The 14898-nt window shown below is 40.4% G+C and overlaps 1 protein-coding gene across 1 annotated transcript; it reads right to left on the minus strand.

The window, feature by feature from the left end:
- Positions 1-699: 699 nt before the first annotated feature.
- On the minus strand, positions 700-14652 carry LOC135456212 (protein-glutamine gamma-glutamyltransferase 6-like). Its single transcript, XM_064729941.1, has 14 exons — positions 14566-14652; positions 13476-13590; positions 11404-11577; positions 10591-10830; positions 6720-6838; positions 6344-6469; positions 6028-6208; positions 5638-5773; positions 5166-5269; positions 4826-5068; positions 3854-4171; positions 2763-2926; positions 1885-2009; positions 700-850 (listed from the first exon to the last, which is right to left on the minus strand). Exons 2-14 carry the CDS (start codon positions 13480-13482, stop codon positions 700-702), a joined length of 2088 nt encoding a protein of 695 aa, XP_064586011.1. The 5' UTR covers positions 13483-13590; positions 14566-14652.
- Between the last annotated feature and the right edge of the window lie 246 nt (positions 14653-14898).

A 14898-nucleotide genomic window follows, 5' to 3' on the forward strand; every position in this document is an offset into this window, starting at 1 on the left:
AAACCTTATTGCTTTGTGGAGCCTGGGACTCTGTCAGCTGCATAAGAATTAAGTTACTGTTTTGAATATGTACATGAGTTCTCCACTCTGTGACAGGCCTGTGCCTACAGGCTACACAAATACTGCCAAGCATCACTTTTCCCATCCTCCCTAGGCTTTTTTCCTCCCCATTTATGGAACTGTAGGTGTCAAAAATACATATCAGATATTAGGTGAACAATGGAGGAAATGTTCCATTATTCTAGGTTAGTGGCTTGTGAAATGAAGAAAAAAAAATCCCTTTTCCTCAGTCTTGTGATTTCTTGTAATACCCCCATAGAATGTATAAATCATTACAAAACAATACAGTTGAGAATGATTTTTTATTTATTGCTGACAATTAGAATGTGGTCAAAAGGAGATTGTATTAATTATTTGAGGGAAGAGTCAAAACTGGGAGCTTAACAGAATGAGGTTTGAAAATAGTGAAACTATTTCTATAAAGAAGGGGCTGAATTTTTTTCTTTTGTCAGGGGGTGGGAGGGAAGAGAAATACAATTGGAGACTAAATAGTTAAGCACCATGAAAGCAGACTTGATTCTATTGCAATGTAAGAGGTCATCAATTTTTGTGCAAAGTTCCTTTCTGTCACCCCTGTCCCTATACAGAGGAGAGTGTCTTGCTGTGTTAATGCTGAAATGGAAGGCTGATTCCATCACATTATGCAGGGGCTACTGCAATTGTTACAAATCCCTTAACATGTGAAAATTTGTCACAAGAGAAGTCTACTTGCAGCTGTAAGGGCCCAACCCTCCGAGGTGTGAACTCAAAAAATATTTTTGATCTCTCCCTCGGTGCCAGTCGTGCCAAACTGAAAAAAAAAAAAAAAGAATAGAAAAAGAAAAAAAGAAATTTAGTTCAGGCTTGCATTGTCTTTTATGAGATTCCCAAGAAACAGAACTGCATTTACTTGAGACCCAGCCTTGTGTTTTGAGAATTACTTAGGGTTTGAGGCTTTGTGTAGACTAAGAAATGAGAAAGGACAGAACCATCTTCCTTTATTCTTAAATGGAATTATGGAAAAGAGAGGTGCAATGCCACAGTTTCATCTTAGGGCTGGATGCAAATTTGGATAGTCAGCACAAACTCAGAATAGAAAATCTTTGATGTCAAAGGTCAGTGCTCTGTCCAATGCCTGCTTGGCTCATATCCATTTTGGCAATAATGATTTTTCTAATGGCCATTGTGTTTTGGCTTGTATCTACTTTTGGCCTAAATTGGTTTAGTCTTTTACTGGAACAATATTTTCCTTTTTTTTATGGATTATTAAGTCCAAATAGTTCCACAGGCAAAGCAAGTCAGGCTGTTTTACAATAAAAGAAGCTTTAGGAAATACGAACTATTGCTCAACACTGAGCTGATCCATAAAGCAGCAGAGTCCAGAGGAAAAGAAAATAATAAAAATAACAAATTGCTTTTATGTTTTGAAAAGGCAAGTTTTTTCTTGCTTTAAAGGAGAACAGAGCAACTTTCTGTTTGGGCTGAACCAAGGGGAGTGTCTGACTTGTTTGCTTTAGCCTAATTATCTTTGTAGTATCAGGGTATTGTATATGAAAAAAACCCAGAACACCAAACTGTAGAATAAGCTTCAGAGAGACAAAAGAATTTGACAGGTGCATTTGCTTTCCCAGGAAAAAAGAATGTTGGCAGGTTTGAGTTGTTAAGGAGGCTCTGTGTGGAAGGAACACCACATGATGAAGGAATCATATGGTGTCACTTTTGTTTTCAGAAGTAGAAAATATAAAAAAGACAAGCCAAGTGTGTTTTTTTTCCTTCTGTGTGAGAAGTCAGATGTGCTGTTGGTGGTGCTGGAGGCAGCGAGGGATTGCTGCAGGTTGCACTTACTTGATCTTGACCTGCTGGTTCATGAGGGTGACGAACAGCACGCAGCGGCTGACGGGCTCTGGGAGAGGGTTGGCGTAGGAGATCTCCAGGGACACAGCTCTGTTCACCACAACCCTCCGGGGCACCTGAGGCACAAAACACCTTTCTGGTCACTACCTGGCTTATGTTTCTGCTCCCTGGAGTCAGGATTCAGTGGAGCTGCAAGTGGCATTTAGCTGGCAAACATTATCTTTCCCTAAGTTTGAAGCTGGATGTGACAAACATTATCTTTCCTCATATTTGAAGCTGGATATAACAAACATTATCTTTTCTTGACTTTGAAGCTGGATGTGGCTTAGCTCCATAAGGTTGTCCAGTTGTCTGCAATTTTTTGTGCATCATTTCAGTGAATAGAGCCCTGGCTCTAAACAGATGTGTCCCATGAAACCTGTCTGATTTTTTGTTTGCTGAGTGGCTTTTTTTCTTTTTTTTTGGCACATCATTGATTAGGATTAAAGTGCTAAAACAATATGAACTGGCTCTAGCACTGGTTAGAACTAAGGGTTTAAATCTGAATTTTGGCAATGTTCTTCAAGGACAATACAAGCACTTGCCAATACATGGAATGAAAACAAGGACTGTGGAACATAAGGCAGTGGCTTGTGACTGGGAAAAAAGAAGGTAACAGAGCTTTCTGAAAAACAAGGCAGATTCAGGCCAAGGTTCAGAACTGGCCTCTCATGTCCTTGCATTCTCAATTCAAGCAGGCAGAATTTTGGAACAACATCTGAAATGGCAGCCTAAATGTAATAAATTTATCTCCAGATTCTCATCTTAAGATCTGAGCTCCAGAAAGACCTTTAGCATCTTTTTAGAACATCAGGGAGAAAATTGTTCACCTTAATGATGATGTTTGTGTCCTCTAAAATGATTGTCTTCTCCACCAGCAGCTTCAGCCCCTGTGAGCGCATGACTTCACACAAAGCAGTCACTTGGATCCTTTTGTCAGTGGTCAGATATTTTCCATAATGAGTATAAGGGATCTTTACCCGGATATGCTTCCCTAGAATTCAGAGATATATTTAGGAACCATTACATTTCCAAAGCAAGCTAAAGAGAAAAGAGTTACAGTGAGGGGTTTTGTTCATTACTGAAGAGAAAAAAGATGGCAGTGGAGTTTGTTTATATTTCCTTCTTGTGAGACTGATTGTGTATTTCCCTCTGCTGGTGATCCTTGCCTACTTTAACTCATTTGACCCTTACACTTTTGAATAGAGGACATTGGCCTGAAACTGAGGGAGTCTGCTTATCTGCATTTCACTGGATTCCTGACCCTTTGTATTTCTTATTATTAGAGGTATAACTATTTTAATCTATTCCCTCCTTATAACCTTTTTATTTTACCTCAGTCGAGAAGAAAGTTTGGGTCAAGTTTCACAGAGATCCTTTTCAAGTGACCTGGTCAGCTGCTCATTGTAGTCCTACAACTTTTCTGCTGTGTATGGGAAAAATGTTTATCTTTGTAGCTCCTGGGGATGAAAAAGATCTCTATAATAATTCCAATAGTCTTCACTCTTCAAAAGAGAGACAGAGTTTCACTGTAACTTTTAAACTTTTTCCTAGTTGATCTCTTTTCGTGTGTTGCCTGTTGGGTGTCAGAAGGCACACATCAGACTTTTTTCACTTGTTAAGAGTAAGATGTGTTCCTATGTAATAATCAGCACACACACACACATCCACATATATATACATATAGAAACCATGACACACACACGCAGTGCTGATTCTGGAGCTATAACATAACTATAGCTTCCTATGTAACATTTCATGAGACATTCTACTTAATGCTTGAACTCGTGAAAAATTTCAGAGGAAAAAAAATAGTGTAAAAATACCCATAATACAGGTATGACATGGATGCATCTTTCTAGTTGCCTTCCTGTGGCTGGGAGCAGAGCTGAATTGGCTCCTTAAGGACATTAAAAGTTACCTTGCTTAGGACCAAGCTCCACAGCAGTGGCTGCCTTCAGGATCTCTGCCACTGCTCTCCTTGTGTAGAGGATGGTGGAGGCACTCATGTCCACCCTGATGCTCTTGCGGTCGGAGGAGAGGTTGTTGAGGACCAGGACCAGGTTAATGTCCTTGCCAAAAACTGGAGGTTCAGCCAGCTTGAATTTCCCAGCAATGCCAGGGTTCCTCATTGTCTCTGAAGATCTTCCCCCAGGAGAGTCTGTGTGTCCTTCTGTGACATTTATTCCCAATATCTTACTCAAGGCCTTTCTATAGACTCGTCTTTCCTCAGAAGAACCTGGTGGAAGCAGAGAACCAAGTAAAATTGTACTTTTGTTGCAAATGCACTTCCTCTCTGTAAAGGTTTTCAGACCAATATAGGGTATCAGCATCACTCAGAAATATGCAATACCTAAAAGCTCCCTGTATCTTCATTAAACTCCACTCAGGTTTTTCACAGGGGATATACCATGACAAGGTGAATAAATCACTAAAATTAAATATGATACACTTGTATTTGTTTAGAAGTGAGATTTCCTTTTCTCTGGTCAGAACATGCAGTAATATGCTAAGTGATACTCTGCTGATCTGATGGCAGCCAGCCTCTGTATTAAACATGGTTGCACTAAAACACTGAGGAGTGAAACCCTGAGGGTTTGTTTGCCTTGGGTAGTAAAATGTATTTTATAGCCCTGTTTTGTGTATGCATTAAATTTTACACTTCTGTGGAAGGGACTAAAGTATATTTTGTATTGTCCCTTAATAAGGAAGCTACTGAATGCACAAACCCAGAAATATAACACCCATTGTATTAAAAATGTAATCTGAGCACACTGGCAGAAATATTTTCTGAAGGCAGGGGAGAGATGTTTAAAGCAAGCAGGTTATCCATTCTCCAGCACCAAGGATTCAGTAGGCAATAAAAGGAAATAATTTGTGCTAATTCCTCTACCTTCTGGGTATTTGTAGTTAGCAGTGACATCCACACGGCCATTGCTGCCCACAGCTTTGGTGCTGATGGACCTGCCAATGATTTCAGTATCACAATAAACTCTTTTCTTGCTTCCATCATTGTACACAATCCATCTGTTGCAGTCGGCGTTCACCTCTGAGTACACAAACAAGGTGTCGTAATCCAGGTTGACTTCACCTTCTTTGATGGCTAAGACAGATGCAGGGCCACACTGAAAAATTCCTAAAATGTAAAAAAAAAAAAAAAAAGGTTAAACTTTATTAGTTGTGCTCAGTTTGGAGAAGGACTCTTAGGTCAGGCTGAGAGCTCAGGCTGTTACCTCTGCTTTGTTCTTGTGGAGTTGCATCTAAAACCTGCCACCCATTGTATGCCCTTCCCAGGTCTGGGCGAACGAACCAGCTTTCATTCCAGACATGATAATCCCTGGAGACAAAGAACAATGTCTAAAAAGAACAATGATATAGAGTAGTCATGCAAACTTCCAACTGGAGACGAGTAGTGAATTTTTTAAAAAAAATTTCTAAACTCTAAACTGAGACACAGAGTGTCAAGTTACAATACCTCTTTCAAAGGACAGATTTACTGTCTGCTTTTGAGGTATAGACCTCAGGGCAGGGAGGGAGAAAATAATGAAGTATGTTGTTTGTTTGTTTTCCAAATGGATGTCTGCAGTATTAATTTAGATGGTTGTATTACATTTTGCCCACTCAGTTGCTTTTGAACTACTAGTGTTTTTAGGTCTCCTAGATTCTCTCTATTGTTGTTGATGAGATGGAAGAAATTATATTTACCATGTGGAATCCTTGCTGATATTAAGACTCCTTCCAGAGCTGTCATAGTACTTATCGATACTCAGGTTTCTATCCACGTCATGGGCAGAGTTAAAATTTGAAACCAAACGAGTTGGAATCCCCAAGCACCTCAAAACTGAAATACATTTTATAAAAAAACAAACGAGCAAGAAATGCAACAGAACCCACGCAGCTTTGAGATTACAAATTACAAATTACAAGCTTCAATGATCACAAATATCTGAGAAACAAAGTGTCTAAATAACTTGTGATTCTTCAGCTTTAATGGTCTTCACAGTGTTGTTCCTTTTGTGGAAATTATTGCTTTGTAGTTTTGATAAAAGCAGAGGTCCCAACATTTCAGCCCAGCCCTGTATCCTGACAGCTTACCTGTGCACATGACACCTGCAAAAACCCAGCACTGGCCGTACTGGACAGGTCTGTAATTGTCCTGGCGCCATTTCTTGAGGATCACCACGCTGCCATCCCACCGGGAGGGGTTCTCATGAGAGTGGAAACTCCCTTGCCACTTCCCCAGGAGAACTCCATTGTCATTGTCATTTCCATTGATCTATCAGTGGGCAGAATGCACAGAGTGAATTTTCTGCATTGCACTGTATCTAGCTCATTTACTGCTCATGGCTGAGCCTCAGTGGTGCTTTCTGCTCACTCCTGTGGGGCTGGGGTTAAGTTTCCCATTCCGTACCATAGAACTGATGACTCTGCCCAAGTATTTCGGATCTCCTCTTCGGGACACGTCCATGGCTGGGTCCTGACGGTAGTACAGGCTCAGATCAAGCATGGTGAGACAGATGTTTAGGAGGTCTTGAAACTGTGATCAGATAAGATATATTTTTAAGAAAATGGATGGTTTCACAAGCAGAATTAAAGGAGATTTTATTGCAGTTCCTCCCTTCTGAGACATCCCACCCCAAAGGTGATAGGGACAGTGGGGCACGCTGTGAGCAAACCACAAGTAAGGCCACCCAGGTTGGTGCAGTTATTAAATAAACAGCAAATAATGATAAGATAAATGCTGTTGGAGACAGAATGAGAGTCCAAACAAATTCTTTGTGACTTACCTGTCCATAATACCACCCTCTTGCTTCAATGTACCTTGCATTGCCCACAAAGATTATTCCATTTTCATTTAGAACATATTCTTGTCTCTCGTTTTCATTGGACATGTAGACATCATCACCTGAAAACCAAGTTAGGACGGCTTAAAACTGAGAATACCAGCAACTTTTCAGAAACATTTCTGTCCTGATTTAGCAAGGAGGAAACTTCTATTTGAAAAATAGAATTTTTACAGCTCCATGAAGAGGTGCAGTTCAGTGATAATGTCTGCTATTATATATGGCCAGGGAAGGTGTGGGGGGTGAAAGAAGGATCCATATTATATTACTTAACTTTTTTCCCTTACTTTTAGTGTAGCCTTGAGTATTACCTAAATGTCCCCTCTCTGCACATTGTGTTTTTGTGAGGAAGATAGACAAAAGTCCAGGCTAGCTCATCACATTTTTCTGTCTTCTGAGGGTAGTTAGAAGCAGAACAGATTGAAAAAGATTTGGAAAGAATGACACAGATAACATTTTTCTCTTTTTTCCAGATGTATTTGTCTTGTTTTAAGATTTCTAAATGAAGACCTTTGCTTGCCTGATCCAAAGTCCTATCAGAAATATTATTAGGATAATCTGCTCAGCCATTCACTTGGAGTTCATTGTTTTTCCAAGTTTATGGCACAATATTTAGCTGCTGTGAAAGTATTGGTTTCCACAGAGGTTTAGGTTGTTTTGGTTACTCTTTAGGTAGCAATATCTGCTTAGCTCTGCTTTTAATTCCATAATGTTTAAAGATATTTTCTGAAAGGTTCAGGATTGCAGGAAATACATACAAAAAGATCAGCTTTTCTATTTTATTGAATCAACTTCTTTACCTTCCTATAGGAACTTCCCATCCTTCCCTTCCTGCAAATAAAGAAATTGCAGTTTATTTTAAAAATTGTATAATGTGATAAAAATCTATTTCTCTGGTTGCTGTCCACACTTTTTAAAAATATTATCATCATTGTTGATTCCTGAAGTTTTGGGGTAGCATGGACATGGAGACCTGTGTCCAGTTTCAGGTGCTGCACCTCAAGGTGTGGACCAGTTGGGAAAAGTGGGAGGAGCACTAAGAATGCTCAGCATTCCTGAAAATCTGAAGTATGAATTAACTCAGAATTATTTAAGGTAGGAAATAAATGGGGGCAAGGAATGGGGCAAACATTGTAATTAATTCCAGAAATTCTTGGGAAGAGGATGGGGCAGGGGGAAATAAAATCTCTTCTTGGTGTCTATCATAAGTAGGATGAGAAATTATATACTGAAGTCAAGGCAAGAAAGATTTGGTTAGTTAATAAGATAAAGATCTAATAGAAAGGCTTGTGCTTTATTGGAGGGAATTGCCAGGGGAGGTGCTGGAGCTTCCCTAATGGCTGGTCATTGAGAAGGAATTCAAGACCTCTCAGGAATGACCTAAGTGCTGAACTGAACCTCTCTTAGAGCCCTGGTGTGGGACTAGATGACTTTCTAAGATCCTTCTAGCTCTGTGATTTAATTATTCTGAGCAATCTAAATGTCCTTGTATAATCACTTGAAGAACATTTTTTTCCTAAGGTTTATGTGCTCTCAATAAACCTTTATAGCCTACTAAACTAGATTTTTTTTTTTGGTCCAGAAAATTTTTCTTGTATTAATTTATCCTAGTAACCCTTCACTGAACATGGTTTAATTCTTGTCATCTCATCCAATGGCATTAGCATTAAAATCTGTATAACTATTTTCTCTTATACAGCTGAAGATTGCATTTTCCTTTTTCAGGGCCATTTCACTTTGTTGAAATGTGTTCACTGTGTTCACTTTTTTGTTCTTTGATTAACAAGGGCTTTCACATTCTTCATGATTTCCAGGTGATAAGTCTGTCACTGAAATCATTGTTATTTCTCCCTAGAGGCGTGGTCTTTTATTTCCTAATATAATATCTTATTTCTTCTCACCTTCTCCGCTCACTAAGGTCAGCCAGTTATTTCTGTGTGTTGTCCCAGCCCATCTGATCATGGACAATGCTTATGTTTAATGTCATTATGCCAAAGTCAGTGATGAGCTATTTCATCTGAGTGGTTTTTTTCAGATTACACTTAAGGATCTACTCTGTAGTAACTGTGCTTCAATCCAGTATTTTTCTTCCATCTCTAGTCCTGTTTTCTTATAAGTAGTTCTTTATTGATATCACAGTTAATGAATTAATTTCTGTATTCGTCAGCTCAAGGACTAATCTCCCACCTGGAACCATATCTACAGACCAGATTTGCCATTTATCCTTTGCCAAGGAAATAAATTTCCCATTTCCCTTCTGCTATGACACTTACAATAGTGGTAACCTACCCTCAAACTGAATCTGTTCCTGTTTTTCAGGACCAGGGAGCTATTGCCCTCTGTAGAACTTATTCAGCAGCATCCTTCATTCAGCATTAAGGATACTCCCTTTTATCTGTCAGTAGCCAGTGCATCATCTGGTAAATCTGGAGGACTCTTCCACAAAATCATTAGTTTGAAATTGCAATGGGCACAGCTTAATTTGTCTGTTTTCATCTGAGAAGAGTTTGGTCTCTTGTGTACCACAGCCACGCTGGTGTTCCAGCTCAGGAGCTGTCACATATTGCTGTCCCTGCAGTGTGGTTTCCATCAATTACAACTCACACACAAATTATTTTTCAGAGGTTTCTGGGGAGGTTTTTTCCCTCAGGACTGTGCAGAGATGGTCTGAATTTCCTGAACATATTTGTGTAATTATTTCTGTCTTCCAGGACTTGCTGAGCTAATTAGCAGCTTTTTTCATCTTGGCTATTGACGCATTTCTTAGTGGCTCTTGACTAACATATGGTCATAGAAAAAAAATAGTGGATGATTGTGGCTACTTTTCTCTCATGGCTCTTTACTCACTGGAGTGGCTAAGAGCTCTCTTAGCACCAGGATGTCACGTCTTCAGGCTAATCCAGGTTTCTAGACTATTGCATAGTTGCAAAATATGAGGTTAGAAATTTGCAGCCTCAACATATTGCAGGAGAAGTGCGGAAAAGTTGGAGCAACAAGAGGTGTCCATTTCCAACCCAAAAGAAGAGCATGGGAATAGGACAGGAGTCAGCAGTGTGTGCTTGTGGCCCAGAATGCCAACCACATCCTGGGCTGCACCAACAGGGGTGGGCAGCAGGCTGAGAGAGGGGATTCTCCCCCTTAGCTTTGTGAGACACCACCTGGGACACTGCATCTAGTTCTGAGCTTCTCTGCACAAGGGAGATGTGGAGCTATTGGAGCCTCCAGAGGAGGCCACAGAGCTGCTCTGAGCTCTGGAGCCAGGCTGGGAGAGGTTGGGGTGTTCATCCTGGGGAAGGCAAGGCCCCAGGGAAAGCTCATTGTGGCCTTCCAGTGCCTAAAGGGCTTATAAAAAGGAGGGAGAGCAATGCTTTACATGGGCTGAGAGTGCTAGGACAAGGGGGAGCTGTTATAACCTAAAAAGGGAGAGATTCAGATTAGCTATTAGGAAGAAATTCTTTACCAGAGGGCAGTGATGCACTGGAAGAATTTGCCCAGAGAAGGCCTTGTCTCCAGAAAAAGTGATCTGCTTAGTTCTGAAGAGCCTGTGATACAACCCCATATAGCACATTGTATTGGGGTACAAAGGGGGTGGCAGCAGTGAAACAGCCTGTGATACAGCCCCATATAGCACATTGTGTTGGGGTACAAAGGGGGTGGCAGCAGATTTTTAATGCAGTGAAACCAGGCCTCTGAGAACAGAGCTGAGATTGCAGCCTCTGGTGACCCAAAGAGAGACAGCCTGAGGGAGCAGCTCTGTGCAGGCAGGAGAGCAACAAGGTCAGCTGTGCCCAAGAGCAAAGGCATTGGCACCTACCTGGGCACCAGGGGTTGAAGAGTAGCACAAACTGGCCCAGGTATCTGGAGAAGATCTTGTTGCCTGCGGTGACGCGGAGGGTGAGGTTGTAGCGCCCGATGACGGCGTTGGGCGGGCTGGAAATGGTGAAGTTCATGGCTGCAGAGTCACTGGGTCCCTGGGCAGCACTCCAGCCACTGCCCCCCGCCTCAGAGAGGCCAAATGCTGCCCTGGTGCGATGGGACTCCGAGGGGGATGGCCCTGCCAGAGAGAAGGAGTCACTGGTTTCCATCCCAGAGCGTGGTTTCACCATTTGTGGTGGTGTTTGCAGGGGTGCCAGGATGAGGGAAGAGATGAGAATCTTGACTCCATGTTTCAGAAGGCTGATTTATTATTTTATGATATATATAATATTTTTAAAATTACATATTAAAACTATACTAATAGAATAGAAGAAAGGATTTCATTAGAAGGCTAGCAAAGAATGGAATAATAATAAAATCTTGTGACTGCTCACAGCCTCGACAAAGGTGGCTGTCATTGGTCATCAAGTAAAAACAATTTCACATGCTGGGTAAACGATTCCAAAGCAGCAAAACATGAAGAAGCTGAAGGTTCCCAGCTTCTCAGGAGAAAAGTTCCTAACAAAAGGATTTTTCATAAAATATGTCTGCGACAAACATTAACCTCACACTTGGAATTGAGCACATTGGGGTACGGGAAGCATTAAAAATACAGATAGAAAAATCATATGTCTAAATAAAATAAGGAGAGAACTCCAAGGAGTAAAGATTACAGCTCTCTGAGAACATGGATCAGCTATGGGAGTGTTACCTATTTCAGTGACAAACCCCAGGCTCTCCCCATTCTGCCTCGGCCTGTTGAAGTACAGGGTGATATTGAAGGGCTGTCCTCGCCTCACGGTCAGCTCGGTGTTGGCATATCTGTCAGTGTGGTGGTTGGCTGCATTCACTGATGGCTGCCAGCTGATGTGCGTTGGGGTCAGGTCTATAAAACACAAGAAAAGTCATGCAGAAGCAGCTGGCATGAGGTCATTTGCTGTTTAGTGGCAGGGTGACGTTACTAAGAGCAATTACCTTTTGTGGGAGGAAGTACAACTAAAAAGCAGATGCCCCATTAAATTAAGTCTATTGGTCAATAATGGAAATATTTCCTTGGGTTTTGTTAAAGAGCCCTCATACAGAGCACTTATGTACTTCCTATACAGGTTTGGATGCTCTCTTACCACTTGACTTAAAAAGAAATTTACAGGATCAAATTGGTGTCATTTCACAAACAGCACCAAAGAAAGCGTCCTGTAGCCCCTCTGTGTTTTCAACATACATATTTTTAGGGTCACAGGAATGGCAATTAAGACATCTTACTTTTCCTGCTAAGATCCTGATGCCATTTGGGCTAGATGCAAGGAAAAATGCATAGTGAGAGATCATCTGTCTTATATGGATGAACAGGAGGTATTTGAGGACATGCTTTTGACAGATCAATCCATCTGTCTGAATCCAGCTCTGTTCAAACTCCAGCTGGACCACTGGAGTTCGTGTTCTAGCAGGCAGTAATTTCATGTCATAGAAGAATTTCTTGCAGTGTGCTTGGAGTTCTCTGATATTGTGTCCTCCTGCACATATGCTGTTATTATGGTCTGTGGTTTAAAACCCATAAAGTGGCTCCTGACACCTCAAATGCTAAACTGCCTTGTTGGCAAGCAAATATGAATATGATATTCCTTGCAAGATTGTTTTTCCTTCCCTGTTTTCTTGCCAGGCTCAAACCTGAACAGCTATGCTGTCTTTGGGAATGCTGAGAAGTTCCTTCTGTGTTTATATCTGCCCTGGGAGACTCTACAAAATACACCTGTAGCGTTGTGTTCCAAGTTTTGACAAATGCTCAGGGCAAGTATCTTGGTGAAGGCTCTTCTAACTCATTTTTATTAAAATGTCATAAGTGCAATGAGACTGAGGGTGGGGGAGTGGGGACAGGATGGGGACACAAGAGCACCACCATTTTAAAGGGAAATCAAAAGAAAACAATAATAACAACAAAAAGAATAGAATGGAAAGGAGGGATTAATGCCTATGCAATATTATTGTAGGGATCTTCAAACAAGCTTCTAGGTCTATACCACAGCACTTATCAGTGAAATACTAAGTCAGGTCTGAAATAATATATCTGCATATTAAACTACAATTTAATCCTTGAAGACGAGGTAAAACTAATTTTGCAAAAAAGTGTTCTAATTAAATTCAAGGAAGATTTTTTTTTCTGGTTAAGGACCACAAAGAGGTAATGTGAGAAAGTACTGATAGGCTGAAAAGGAGAATTTTTACCATGAATGTATGGGACAACAGCAAACTGCAGTTAGCTGCTGCTTGCCCTGCAAAGCTGATTTGTAAATGTTTTTTCCAGCATTAAATGAGAAAGAACCCTGCTTTGCAATTGCCCAGGTCAATAATCATCTTAATTTTAAACTTGAAAAAGCAGAGATGCTCTCAATTGCTATTTTCCTGTGGTCGGATTTTTATGTATTTTTGAATTCCCATCTATAGGTTCCATGCTCACAGCTTCATTAGAATGGATTACACAAATTTTGTCAATACCAAGCATAACACATATCTTACAAAGCATTTAAAAAATGGTGCCTTTTCAAGTAATTAAAATTTCTTTACTCCTCCATGTCCCAATATCCTCTATTTAACTCAAAAATTATTCTCAACCAAGTCTTAATAATAACAACATTAAAACTTTGAAAACGAAGTGCAAGAACAAATGACAATATAAAATTACCTTCAGATAAGAAATCTGAGCAGATACCTACAGGGCATGAATCCTGAGGAAACAGCCCTGAGTAAATATCTGCTGAAGGGAAGCAAATGACTTGCAGAACTCACCTGCCATTCCCTCAGCTTATTAGAATTGCATACAACTTCTACTTTGCTCTTCAAGGATGTCCAAGTCACATCAATCATAAAAAGGAAAAACCCAGCAATCTTTTCGAGCTGTCAGCTGAAAATTTGAGAGAAGGGAGAGGTACTTAGCAGTTGTTATTAATACCTGTAAAGTTGTCAAACGAATTAACTGGTTCCTATAATATATGTCTGTCTAATGCCAGAGTTCCTACTCAACGTGGGTGTAATTATGGGAGGAGATACCAAAATTATTTACTCAGAGGAAATGCATGCTCTTGAATCCCAAGAGAAGAAGAACTTCCTACAGAGATAATAGGTGTGCCATGAATAAGTTATCTTTAAGGATGAGGAAATGGGGAGCGTGGTGGGACGTAAAAGCTGTCTGAAGGAAAAAGGAGCATTTCCTGATGACTTAACTTCCAAGTTGGTTAATGTCACTTCTGGGTTTGTCCAATAGCTGTGGGTTGGTTTCAGAGGGTTTTTTTTGGTCTAATATTATCTCCAATACCCTCTGACAAATAAAATTACAAGCTCCCACTAGAAACAAGTATCTGTTTACCTGTTAAGTTAGCTCCATATATTAGTATTTCCCAAAAGTTTTATATCAAAAAGAACTCACAAACTGATAACCTTGAGTACTTTTTGTCAGCAAAAACTTTAAGCTTGTCTATTTTAACAACCATGACTATTTCTTTTTGAGTTTCTGAATATATTTTTTTTGGTGTTGTACCATCACTTTGTAAAAGAGTATGAGTAATAAAATTATGTAGTTTTGAAGAGGATTATCTGCTTAAGATTCTGCAACCCCACTGATCATGTTTTATCACTCAGTATAGACTTAAAAATAAATTAGTCTGAATTTTAAGTTACAGAGAAAGAAAACCCAACTGAAACAGCAAAAGTTAAGCTCCAGCAGCTGTTTCTAAGGTTGATTTTACAAGACAGGCTTTGTACCTTTTTGAGAAATGTTGCTTTCCTATTACAAAGACCAAAATATGACAGTCATGCCAGCCCTATCCCAAGCTTTTCCCAGCAGGCAGCAGCACACCTGGCACAGCACATCCCCACTTACATTATAATTCAGCGGTTCTTCCTTCCCTTGGAAGTTTCCAGGATGTTCAGGCTGCCAAAGCTTCTTCCGGGAATCACCTCAAATGGGGTTTGATTGCTGTCCAGAGCTACTTCAGTTGGTCTTTTTCTCTTTTCCTTAATTCATATTCCTTGGAAACCATAAGAGCCACAAGCCTCTGATGTTGCCCGGTCTTCACACAGGGCCCTAGTGACAAACCGCATCGACCAGTTCTTAAGTTCGGGCGCTGGGTACTTACAGTGATTGCCTCAGATGTTACACATTGCTCCCACTGGCATTTGGCTGTTTCCTTTCTTCTTCCTCGCTGCTCACACA

Source organism: Zonotrichia leucophrys, chromosome 20 (assembly GCF_028769735.1).
Source record: "Zonotrichia leucophrys gambelii isolate GWCS_2022_RI chromosome 20, RI_Zleu_2.0, whole genome shotgun sequence".
In the NCBI taxonomy this organism is placed as follows: domain Eukaryota; kingdom Metazoa; phylum Chordata; class Aves; order Passeriformes; family Passerellidae; genus Zonotrichia; species Zonotrichia leucophrys.

Coding starts and splice junctions, on each gene's coding strand:
- LOC135456212 (XM_064729941.1), bottom strand. Junction 6,839..10,590: donor CTTCAACCCCTGGTGCCCAG/GTAGGTGCCAAT, acceptor CTTGGTTTTCAG/GTGATGATGTCTACATGTCC. Junction 2,010..2,762: donor ACACAAACATCATCATTAAG/GTGAACAATTTT, acceptor TTTGTGCCTCAG/GTGCCCCGGAGGGTTGTGGT.